Genomic DNA, 13,286 nt, shown 5'->3' with positions numbered 1-13,286 from the left:
TTTTCTTTCCCCTTTATCGATTCTTTATAGAGCTTGCAAAGGTGCTCAGGGGCTCGACAAATACGAGACCAATGTCCTAGAGTGCCGCATCTGAAACAAGAACTTTCAAATCTTTTCGAGTGATTTTCATTAACACTCATGTTCTCATGATGCCTTTTCTGTGGGTGGTTCGTGACGCCCTTTTGAGATGAGTTATAAAAATAACTATCTCTATTGTTTTCAAAATCACGGCCTCGACCACGACCACGACCAATTCCACGTCCACGACCTCGACCTCGACCTCAACCAAAACCTTGTCTTTGAATTTGATTTTGGTTTCCAGGTTTAAATTCCAACATTTACTTCTGGAAATGATGTTGATTCAGTGGGTCGGGACTGATGATTTCTCATTAGCAGCTCGTTGTTCTTTTCCGCCACAAGAAGACAGGCGATGAGTTCAGAATATCTCGCAAATCCACGCACTCTATATTGTTGTTGTAAAGTTATATTTGATGCGTGAAACGTGGAAAATGTTTTTTCAAGCATTTCCGATTCTGTAACCTCATGTCCACAAAATTTTAGCTGCGAGATTATTCGATACATCGCTGAATTATAATCACTGACTTTCTTAAAATATTGGAATCTTAACATATTCCATTCATCACGGGCGGTCGGAAGTATAATTTCCCTTATATGTTCAAATCTTTCTTTCAATCCTTTCCACAGAGTCATGTGATCTTTTTCGATGAGATATTCACATTTTAAACCTTCATCGAGATGTCGACACAAAAATATTATAGCTTTTGCTTTTTCTTGTGATGAAGATATACCATTTTCTTTAATGGTCTCGCTTAGACCCAATGACTCAAGATGCATTTCTACATCGAGAGTCCATGGCATATAATTTTTTCCCGTGATGTCGAGCGCAACAAATTCGAGCTTTGTCAAATTTGACATTGTGGTACTAAAAAAAATTACTATGCATTTTATTAGTTAATGAATATTGCAATACAAAGTAATGGATAAACAACAAGTACAAGCATTTGTAAAAATAAAGAAAACACACGAGGAGGATATTCTCCGATAAATAAAAGACTCGTGAGTATGATAACCAAAATAATTAAAAATAACCTTGAGAAAGTCATATTTATAGGGCAAAAACTAGATAATAGAAGAAAGTTGGAGTGATTGAAAGAGTTTGTGAGATCATATTTATAGGGCAAAAACTAGGCGTTTTGTTACCTTTTATGACCGTTGGTATACAAAAAATAAATGTATGTATTTGTATAATTTTATGGTAATAATATGGTGTATATAATATTATTCAGGTTTAAATAATTATGTATATCATATCACATTATTATAATGATGTGTCATAAATTATTTTGTTTAAAAATCTTATATGCTTTTATACTTGTCGTATCCCTTACTGGGAGTGTGGATGTCGTCTTAACATCCTCCCAGGATTTATAACAAGTTTTTGAAAAATTTATTTTTATTATTTCTAATAATAACATTATATTATATATTAAATATATACACAATAAATAAATAACAGTAAAATAAATATTATTACTTTTGTTACCTTTTTCTTCTGTTTGGAGCTTGGAAAAGTATGGATGACTTTTAGAGTTTCGTGCTGATAACGTGTTCTGAAAAGTAAAAATTTATGGTAAAAAATAAAAATCTCAAACTCTCAAAATTTACCAAACTACACACTTTATAATATTTTTCTCTCTACTCAATTGTGAATTTCTTCACAAATGGTGAGGCTATTTATAGAATTTCTTTACAAATAATCCAAAAATAAAATACATCATTACCTACATCATCACACACTAATTTTCAATATTTACAACTCTTATTTTCAACATTCAAATATTCAACATTCAAATATTCAATACACACATTGTAAATATTATTTTTCAACATTTAAATATATTATTTTCAACAAAATCATATTTAATTTCAAGAAAGCAAATTTACGTGGCTATAATTTAAACTAAGATAATTATGTGGAATTTTTTTTTTATAGTTTCATCCGTAAAACATTCTATTTCTACTTCAATGATAAAAACATAATAGACCAAAAAACTCAACAAAATTATTTTCTTTTGTTTTCTTGATTTCAATAACAGTTCAACAGGGTTGGAACGCTGGTCAATTATTATCATCGATTATAATTTTTGATAAAATGATATATGTTTAACTACAAACAACATATCGAGTATTTGAAATATATCATTTTTGAGTTGACACGAAGGTTTTATTTAATGCAAGACGAAGTATCAAATATTCTAATACTGATTATAATGAATTATTTCACTGTTCATCTATTTTTTCGATGAAATGTTATTGCAAATTAGTAGTTTTTGACATTGTTTTTTAGCTTAGAAAAATAACTATGTTTTCATTACTGATATTGTTTTTAATAAAATCCCACCTTTGCAATGAATTTAAGTTGTCCGATAAAATATATAGTAGTGGTCAAGTGCATGTTTCCCTGTTTAATTTGACAAACAACCCTCAATTTAAATAAATGGATTTTTGTAGAATAAATTTTTATGTATAACTTCGAATATCGTCATTTTCTTGAGATTATTGATTTTACAGTAAGGGTGTAAACGAATCGAGTCAGTTCGCGAACTTTTCGAATCGGTACGAAAAATATTTGATTTTTATTCGATCCGAACTCGAACATGTTCGAACATTTTTCGAGCCAAACTCTAGCCCAAATTATTATGTTCGATAATTTCGCGAGCTAGTCGCGAGCTTTAATATTTTATTAATATAATATCATTTTATATCTAAAAAAAATAGCTTTCCAAGTATTTAATTTTCGAGAAATAATTCAAATTTTTCGCCGACATGTTCGAATATTTCGAGCCGTACTCGAACTCAAACTTTAATTCGAATCGAACTCGAGCCAAAAGTTTAAATTTTCGAACTTCGAATCGAGCTCGAGCTCAAATTGAACTAATTCAAGCTGAATTCGTCATATTCAGGTCGATTCTGTTCGTTTACATTCCTATTTTACACGACAGATTGCATGCCACCAAAATTACTAAATATATATAATTATTGGTATATATATTATCTATAGTGTATATAAATGTTGATGTCTTTAGTAGTCCAAATTTATGACACTAATTAATTTTTACGAAAATACTCTATTCATTTAGATAAGTAATATTTTTCATATAATTTACTCATAACTATATTATCTAATATATTGTAAAATTTTATAATTTCAAATATTCTCTATAAATAACATATTTAATACAATTACATTATCTTTATTTAAATAATAATTACAAAGTATAATAAAATTTTATGAATCGACTCGATCTATTAATGACATGATCATGATTCATATGCATAATATTACACAAGAAACGTGTGCACGTCATTTGCTAGTTATTTATTAAGAATCTCTATAACAGAGACAAAAATGGTGTCATAATCTGTTTTTTGTCTTTCTTTTATTTAAAAAAATTCATTGTTTTAAATTTATATTTAGCCCCTCTGTTTTTTATTTTATTATTTCAAATTAAAATTTATTTATTTTATTGATTTTTATAATTATGGTATGACACCATTTAAATATAATAATATCAAACTGCAAAATGACTATTAATTACTTTTATCATTATGATATTATCTCTATTTAAACATGGTGTGCAATTTATAAGGTTTTAAAAAGTCCACTAAAATTATAACGTGAAATAAAATATTAAAATTAGGCTTAATATTTGGCAAAAACTTGTATGAGACGATCTCACGGGTCGTATTTTGTGAGACATATCTTCTATTTGAGTCATCCATAAAAAAATATTACTTTTTATGCTAAGAGTATTACTTTTTATTATGAATATCGATAGTGTTGACCGTCTCACAGATAAAGATTCATGAGACCAGTATCACAAGAGACCTACTTAGGCAAAAACTTGTGTGAGATGGTCTCACGAGTAGTATTTTGTGAGACGGATATCTTATTTGGGTCATCCATGAAAATATATTATTTTTTTATGCTAAGAATATTACCTTTTATTGTGAATATCAGTAGGATTGACCCGTCTCACAGATAAAGATTCGTGAGACTCCCTTTCTAGCTTAAATTATTGAGTAGGTCTATCGTGAGACCGTCTCACAATAGACCTACTCAATAATTTAAGCTAGAAAGGGAACAAATTGAACGAGTTCAAATAAAAATATAAAAGCAATCATTAAACATGTATAACATTAAAATTACTACTAAAGTAAAAAAAGATATCCAATTGGAAGAAATTATAAATTACCAAACTAATATAATTTAATAGGGTATTCTTCTACAAACTCAAAGGCCCCAAAGGTATTACTCTCAAGTACCCTTTCATGATGCAAAGTCATCGCACACATTGCTACATTAATGTTTCGACGATGTTCTGATGAACATCTCACCACATTTTTTTAATGTTCGAGAAGATGTTCTTGCTAACATCGTCGAGATATTTAATGCAGCAGTTTTTGAAGAGACTACTGATGTGATATTTCACGATATGTTCTTGCCAAAATCTTGTGACGTCAAAATGTTATATAAGTATAAATGTCATGAGTTAATAATATTTTGAAGTGATGTACCCATCGCATGTGAACTCTCCACTCTCCATCGCCACATATATCTTACCTTCATAAAATGAAATGATATCAGTTTTCTAAAAATAAAATCGAAGCTAGAGCAAATTAGGTCGTTGTATTTAAAATATTTTAATTACAAATTATAATCAATTCTAATTTTAATCTAGTATGTTTCTACTCAAAGTTATGCATAATTAATTCTTACGATCTAATACAAAACCATCTTCTTAGTTGATTTAAATCTTTTTATGAACTGTTTGATTCATGGGACGAGACGACAGAGAAAGTATAATATAGAGATCGAAAAATTAATATATATTTAATGATATATGACTAGATTTAATTATTTGTAAAATTTGAGTCAAATATTATATAAACAATGATGTTTTGTAATATAATGTTTTAACCTCGGAAACAAATTAAACGGTGCCTTGTCTGATAAGTGAACTTGTGCGGCAAATATGATACGCTTGTAGGAAATAAAACAATTGTTGACCAAAGCAGGATTAATTACTTAATTAACAGGAGAAATCAAATTCACGATCAATCATTTATCAATATATTTGAAAAGTAAAACTTGTATTGTTTTTGGAAAAAAATTTATTCGTTAAACTATGTATAAAGCTAAAAAAATAACAAATATATCGTACGACGATATTTATAACAATTATATCGTGAGATTTTGTTCAAATTGTATACTTCATTAGGTCTTTTAAATTATGTTAGACTTTGTTCAAACAAGTTTCATCTGTATAAATTATTATAAATTAAACGCACCAAACATTATGTATAAATTAAATACAATATATTTTTTTAAAAAAATATATCAAAAGTAAATTGTTTTTATAACATAAATTCAGCATGTGAGTGCAATATAGACGAAAATTAATTATATTTGGAGATATCATACAAAGGCATCTGCCACATTAAGGATCAACTGCTTATTGTTTCTGTTAAAAATCAAACTGAGATCCAATTTCTTTATATTGGCAAAAACTTAGATGAGACAGTCTCACATGTCATATTTTGTGAGACAGATATCTTATTTGGGTTTTTCATGAAAAAACATTATTTTTTATGCTAAAAGTATTACTTTTTATTGTGAATATCGATAGGATTGACACGTTTCGACTTCTTTATATTTGCAACCCAACGTAGGTAATAAACATTACAATTCTGTCATACAAGTACTACTACTAGGAATAGATCTACATTTTTTTTTGGGGCCATGGCCGGAGGTGAATTTTTTTCCCTCAAAATAATTTATCGCTAAAAGATAGAGATGTCAAACCGAGTTAGATCTATCAGATTAATATGTCCACCATATAAAATAGTTGAGTTGTGTTATCAATTTTTCAACACCTTCCCGCCCCGCCTAGCCTAATGATAAGTTGTGGAAGATTTTGGGCTGGACTACCCTAACCCATCAAATTACACGCAAGTCCACTAGGTTGGCCCGCTCCGCCAACTAAAATAGATGGGTTAGATGGGAGTGGTTCCCAACCCGCCTTGCCTAAAACGCTTGTCTTCCCTCGCCTAACTCGTTTTGACACCTTTACTAAAAAACTTTAAAATATAAGACATATCGTTTTAACATTTGTCTATAAAATACACAAAATTTTTATAAGATAGTCTCAAGAGTCAATTTTTTGTGTGACAAATCTATTATCCAATCCAACTCAATAAAAAAAAGTGTTAGATGGATCTAAAGTCACAATATATATATTTTCTTATTACAACTTACTCCCATCTCTTTGAAACTGTAACCTTCAAGCCATGCTTCATGGTAAGAATGGCAGAAACACCCGGAACAATGGTTTGCCCTTCAGAAATATGAACATGGAAATTATGTAAAATTGTAGCTGAGACAGCTTTCATTCTTGTGAAGGCTAATTCTTTACCAGGACAAGTCCAGGGCCCCGAACCGAACACGACGAAACTAGTCGATGAAATATGTTTAACCCCTCCTTTATCAGAAACCCATCTCTCAGGCTTAAATTCACAGCAGTCTTCGCCCCAAATCTCTGGATTTCGCCCCATTGCGTATGAGCAAATCATGACTTTTGTATCTTGATTCACTTTGTGGCCACTTGGAAGCACATCTTCTTGATTTGGTACTCTAAGGAGAAATGGTGCAGTTGGAAAAAGTCTTAGGGCTTCACTCAAGGCACTGTGGAGGTATACTAGTTTGCTCAATTCATCTACATCGGAAAAAATATGCTTTTGGGATGCTATTTTAGGGAAATTTTGATTGATTTCTTGTAAAATCTTGGTTTTCACTAAAGGGCTTCTTGAAATTTGCCAGAAAAACCAAGTTAAGAGTGCACCAGATGTGTCTCTTCCAGCAAATAAAAGGGCCATCAGATTTGAGGCAAAGAATGCCTTTTCTAAATGCTTGTTTAATCCTTTTTTCATTTCTTGTTTAGCTGTCTCATCCATATAAAACTTCAACACGTCGAAATCGTCCCCATCTTCTCCATTACCATTAGCTGATAATTCTTGTTTCTTGGATACATAATCTTCGAGTATTCCATTGAACGTTTCCGAAGCCTCAGCCATTTTCTTCTCCGTTCCAATATTCAGAAACCTTTGCAGCTTCCACACTTTCTCAGGCAATATGTGGCGATAAAACGCTGCCTCAGCTATGTCATCCATCACATTCAACAAGGGAGTTTCAGGGAATCCAATTCGAAGTGACCCCGGATCAAATCCCGTCCCCAAGATACATGTTGCATCAAGCATGTATCTGTTGAACAAAGACTGCAAATCAATATCTACATCCAATTCTGCGGCGTGTTCAAGAATCGGGACCAGGCCTTTCTCGAGTGTGTGATGAATAATCTTTGGAGTAGTCTTGTGGTAGTCGTTTTGCTTGAAATATGCATGAGTGATCTTCTTTTCTTCCTTCCACTCATCAAGAGTCTTGTTGAACGCCGCGTCGCGGAGAAAATCGAACACGTCTTTGAATGCTAATCCCCTTTGGTAGATCGAGAACTTCGAGTTCATGATGTGTTGCACATTGGCAAGGTCAGAAGTGACCAAGATATCAATGCTCGAAATCCATGATGTTTTGAACAATATTGTTCCATTGTTTTGTGACAACATTTGCGCAGTTTTGTCGTATATTTTGTGGTTTTCGAGGTACATGGTGGGCATTATTTTTACGAATGGCCAATTCCATGGGAGGCTTTCTTTGGGGGCAAAAACAAGGAATAGAACGCAAAGTACGACTACCAACAAGATTTCAAGAAATGCCATGCTTTTTTTTGATACTTCTCAATATTTGGTTTGAAGGGTTATTTATAACTCAAAAAACAGTATTTTGACTCGGGAGATTTAATCAGCAGCACAAATCCATATATACACGTTCCCTATCTAAATATCCTGATAATTAGGTGTATATTTATTTTCAGGATCAATCGTATACCACTTTAGTCAGTGTGCAACTTTATTGTCTTATACTCGTGACAGCCCAAAGTGCACATATTTAAGTACTAATGGGTCGGATCGTGAGGTCCGTGAGTTCGAAGAGGTTCGTGTCTATCTGCCAGTGATGTCTCATACCACTTAAACATCGGTTTTAACATTTTCTTATTAATGGTAGTGTCTCCAATAAAGACTGTATTACCCGTTAAGATTTGACATGACTGCTTTATGGCCGGCCTAGTCAACCAAATCAAATGGCATAACTTCAGTAGCTTGACGCATGAGAACTTCTCGAGAGATTACACATCCAAGTACTATTTTTACTCATGCACGTATATCTTTCAAAGTCAAGAATTTGCCAGTTTCATTGAATTTGAACATTTCTTGACTAAAATTCCAATTGTTTATTTACTCCTTGCTTCATGTTTACTAAAACTATTGTAATAGGAAGGTCAAACATTATTTGTTGTATTTTATACATTAAAATATTAGAATGCCAGTGCCGGTCTTCCAACGCCATTTTTCACTCGAGCGGCTTAATTGAAAATGAATATAAATAATTAAATCCCATGTATTATTATTATTATATTTTATGTTATAGATTAATTGATTCGAGATTCTGATGTGAGAAGGAATTAAAGAAAAATAGAGGCGTAAATTTTTTTAACTAAAATTTTATAAAAAAAAACAGTGGCCGACTTACTAGTCACGACGTGGTTTTCATATAATTAGTTTAGTGAATGTTTTACCAAAAATCGTTGCTAATTTTTTTAAAAAAGTGTTTGAGCTAAAAAAAATAGATACTTGTCCAAATCGACATCATATGATAAAATTGACGTTTTTATTTTCTAACAATAATGTCCCAAGTGAGAATCAAGCAGTCTTCCTTTGAAATATAGAATTCAACTTTTTAAAAAAATATTGTCATCTAATTTTTCTAAAACAACTTAATATTGTATCTCCAATTTTCAAAAGTTTTTTGCATTTAACTTATCATATTATAGGTTAAAAATCCGATCTTTATCAAAATTTAAGGACGCGTTCGGGCGGGAGGTTTTGAAATTTTTTAATTATAAAAAAATACTTGATCCCATTAATTTATCAAAAAAAATCCATGAATTTGTTTTGATATATAGTTCCAAGTACTTTTAAAATTCATACAAATATTTATTTGTAGGAGAAAATGGACTTTGAATTGAAAATTTGATATCAATTCATTTTAAATATATTCAATCCAAACGCAACTTGAAAATCTTTCCTTAATTGTCTTAAATGGTTCCAAGTTGCAAGCTGCTCAATAAATATAAGACTAGTCAATTTTTTTAAAAAAAACATTTTCAATTTGATTCCCAGTCTCAATTTAATTTGATTGAGTTAAAAAAATGCAATTTTTAAAGGCAAATATATTACAAATGTAATTAAAGCTTCACTCACCTCATATTCAATTTTTCGTCTTAATTAAACTAGCTCAAATCTTTTCAATTTTTCATCCAAATAGAAATAACAACCGTCTTATATACTTACGACTTCGATGTATCTTAAATTTTTCACAGATAAAACGCGTGTTTCGGACCGCTAGTAGATAAAATAGAGGTGCCCTGCCCAAATGTGATACCAAACTCCTAAAGTCGGATCAAAATGGCATAGGTCTACTTAACGTGTGGCCAATATGTATTAGAAAATTGCAGCCTAAACTATAAAGTTTGAAAAAGTTTAATTTCACACACATGTTGGATATGGTTTTCTACGCGCCCAAACGCAGCGGAAATTTTAAAAATTTTAGATCTTGACATTCAAAATGTGTTTTGCTTTGGGCGCTCGTATGATTATAACAAAAACATACGTAGGATATTATAATCGTTATACCTTTGGTGAATTAATCACTGGACATCAACCAATCCGGTATTACAGATCTGACTCTTGATGAATCCCTACGAACTTTCTTCAAGAGACTCCTTTCGTGTCGTCTAATCAGGTCCACAACTGAATTGTTTGATCATCTTCCAAATTGCACTAGAAATATTGGAAGAGATTTAACGTATGAGAAGATTATTTGAGAGACGGCTCAAAAACCCTTCTCAAAAGAAGGTGGCCGATTATTTTCTTTCCTTGGGGTTGGGATTCTCGAAATTTGGTGGTCTTGGAGGCTAGGGTTTTGACTTCTCAATCCCTTTATATAATTATCTCATGACCTAATAACATAATTAACATTAATGGGCTTGATTTAATTAATTGGGCTAGCCCAACTAGTTTAATTAATTTAATCAAAGTCCATTAAAACTTTAATTATATGGTATGTTGATTCTACAAGCCCATTAAACATACTTACCACCAATTTTAATTTAATATTTAATCAACTCAACTTTTGAGCTTAATTAATTAAATATATTATAAACTCAACATTTGAATTTATTATTTAAATTATGAATTCAACTACTTGAATTTTCATCACCTCCAAAATTTAATATTTAATAAACCCAACATTTGAGTTTAATAAATTAAATTATCAAATTTTTATAAATTCAACTCCTTGAATTTATTCTCTCAAAATTTAATTATCATAAATTCAACTCCTTGAATTTACTATAATATAAATTCAACTTCTTGAATTTATTCTCTCAACGGGAACAAACGATCCAGTGCTTGTGTGACCCTCAATGGTTCAGAGATACAGCTAGCCGTGTTCACAACTCTTTGTGATTCAGGATATAATCCTTTATTCGGGCTTACCCTAGTTAGCCCCATTTTTTTCATCAACATCTTTGATCAAGAATGTCAGAACTCATTTCTGATTGCACCCATCGGATCATGGTAAGAGCGTCTAGTAGCATCGCCCCATGATCCCCTAGGTATCACTGATAGTGCTTGCAAGAACCAGTCGATTATGATTAACGTACAGTACGGTCCCTTCATCTCATATATCCCGATCGAATCTGCAACCATTGGTTCATCGAGGGTTGCATATTAATTCGATCATAATGTGATAACTTTAATAGTGACATCGCGTGTACTATTGGAGAACTCTTTCTCCAACATACATCTCATACTTTGGCCAGAGATTCCATGCACTATTATTACATCATATCACATAGGATATCCACACCCGCAGGTGAGCGGTGAATCCCCGACTACAATGCACTGGCTCCTATATGTGTCGCAACTGTACCCAACCTCGCCACCTGATGACTCTCCTGGAGCCGGTAAACGAGTCAAAGCACAGCCCTAGCATATAGAGTCTCAGTGTTGTCCCGGGTCGTAAGGACTAATGATGTACAATCATAACCACGGACTTATCCTCTCGATGAATGATAACCACTTGGAAAGTTCGAGGGAGGGTTGTTCGGTATAATCATTATATGACTACCCATCTGCATGTTTGGACATCTCTATGCCCTTACCAAGAAATGCAGTACACAACATCACAGATGCTAGTCTCAAGTTCAAGCGACCTTTATCCATGTTTTAGGCGGCTGAATCGACTAGGAACGAATTTAGATTATACAGTGTTTACAAACGAGTTTCAACATCGAATTACAATTCATTTGTATTAAAGTATAATCAAGGTCTTTATCTATGTTTGATAACATGGGTATACAGATAAAGAAATAACAAACCATGAAATAATGAATTATATTAAAATAAAGATTGTTAATTACAACTGAGTCAATAAAATCCATAGCCAACAGTTGACTTGCAAAGCATCTACTCTAACTACACATTTCATTAAAAGACCTTGCATGGTCATCGGTGCGTGCAATACTTGGTTGCTCTAAAATCTAAAATATTTAGATTTTTTTAATTTTCTACTTTATAAAATAAATTATTAAACTCATCGTGTTAACCAAATTAGAACGAGTTCTGAAAATAAAAATAGACTTTTAGTTGCGGCAGAAAAATAATTGTCAAACATTTATTGTTGTAAGTTGCAGCTATCAAAGAGATTTCTCCGAAAGACGGGATCACTCGTTAAAAAAGTTATTTCTTATGTCAAAAATATTATTTTTTATTATAAACATATGTAATTTGCATGCGAAATCAACAATATTAGAGTTGTTATTAAAAACATTACTTCGAACCGTATAATTTGCGTGCGAAATCAACAATATTAGAATTGTTATTAAAAACATCAATTTGAATCGTATAATTTGCTTGCAAGACGAAATCTTTGTCTTCTATTGGGCAGACGAGAACATTATTTTGTTATAATTCTATTTTTTTTATTGGAATATGATTAGACAGTGGAGATGGGAAATTTGGAGTCGAAGAATTCTTGCATTAACAAGTGGAAAAATGGAAGACACTCTATTATCCATTAGTAGAAGCAGGGGCGGAGTCACTGTGCTTTTCACCCGGGGTTTAACCCGGATGGTCCAAAAATTTTATCTATTTGTATAATTTTAGATAAATTTGATATTAACCCGAATAGATTAATTTTAAAATATTAAGGATTTTAGAGTTTAAAATTCTAGCTCGGATAGAATCGGATTCCTGACTCCGCTACTGAATAGAAGGCAAGACTTGACATTGACTTGGTCTTCCCACAAATATACAATCATTCCAATCTGTTACTAAATCACTACTTTCATAATCTCTGATACTTTCATCTTGTGTTTGAATGATGGAAAGATCAAATGATCCCAAGTTTTGGGAGGAAAATATTACACCAAACCATCATCAGCAACAAAGTTACGGCGAATCGGAAGGCATTGAGATAGAGTTCCAAATTCAAACGCATAATGAGGATCAATTATTACTTATTCTCCTCCATTTTGGAGAAGAATTCCCAAGAAAATTCAAGCTTCTCCATTGCAGCCATATGATCACAACAATGGTTGTCTGTCGCCAACGTCTCGTTTACGGGTCTTGGATGGTGAAAATAGCTCATTGAAAAGATTAAAGGCATGCCTGAATCTTCATATGAACTCTCTTTGAAATATCTGACTGATGAGAAAAGTAAGGAAGTCCGTGGAAGAAAAGGAAGTAATATTCGTACAAGAGGAACCGATGCCTAAGACAGAAACAAGAATCCCACAGAATGGTCAAAATAAAGGTAATAAAATATGCAGGAATGAAGACATGGAGAGTGGAGTTTTCTTGTTGAAGATGCACTTACCTGGAGCACTGAGTTTCAACTTTCAAGAAAAAGTCCAAGTCAAAAAAGAGCTCAAAAGTTCGTTTGTTGGAGAGACAATGTGGGAAAGATTGGTGGAAGATTACATTTCTGGGTGTTGATGACAATAAGAACCGAAACAATATAAATAGTG

At 32.0% G+C, this 13,286-nt stretch overlaps 1 protein-coding gene across 1 annotated transcript; it reads right to left on the bottom strand.

The window, feature by feature from the left end:
* Positions 1-6,283: 6,283 nt before the first annotated feature.
* Positions 6,284-7,923, bottom strand: LOC142531157 (alkane hydroxylase MAH1-like). The gene has a single exon (XM_075637222.1). The coding sequence runs from the start codon at positions 7,852-7,854 to the stop codon at positions 6,337-6,339; it is 1,518 nt and encodes a 505-aa protein (XP_075493337.1). The 5' UTR covers positions 7,855-7,923; the 3' UTR covers positions 6,284-6,336.
* Positions 7,924-13,286: the final 5,363 nt, after the last annotated feature.

This window comes from Primulina tabacum, chromosome 17 (assembly GCF_025594145.1).
Source record: "Primulina tabacum isolate GXHZ01 chromosome 17, ASM2559414v2, whole genome shotgun sequence".
NCBI classification, from domain to species: Eukaryota; Viridiplantae; Streptophyta; class Magnoliopsida; order Lamiales; family Gesneriaceae; genus Primulina; species Primulina tabacum.
Note: the sequence above shows the minus strand (reverse complement) of the source record. Positions and strands in the feature narration are given on the sequence as shown.

What these genes read in the sequence shown, in the direction of transcription:
- LOC142531157 (XM_075637222.1), bottom strand. Translation starts at nt 7,854, where the DNA reads ATGGCATTTCTTGAAATCTTGTTGGTAGTCGTACTTTGCGTTCTATTC.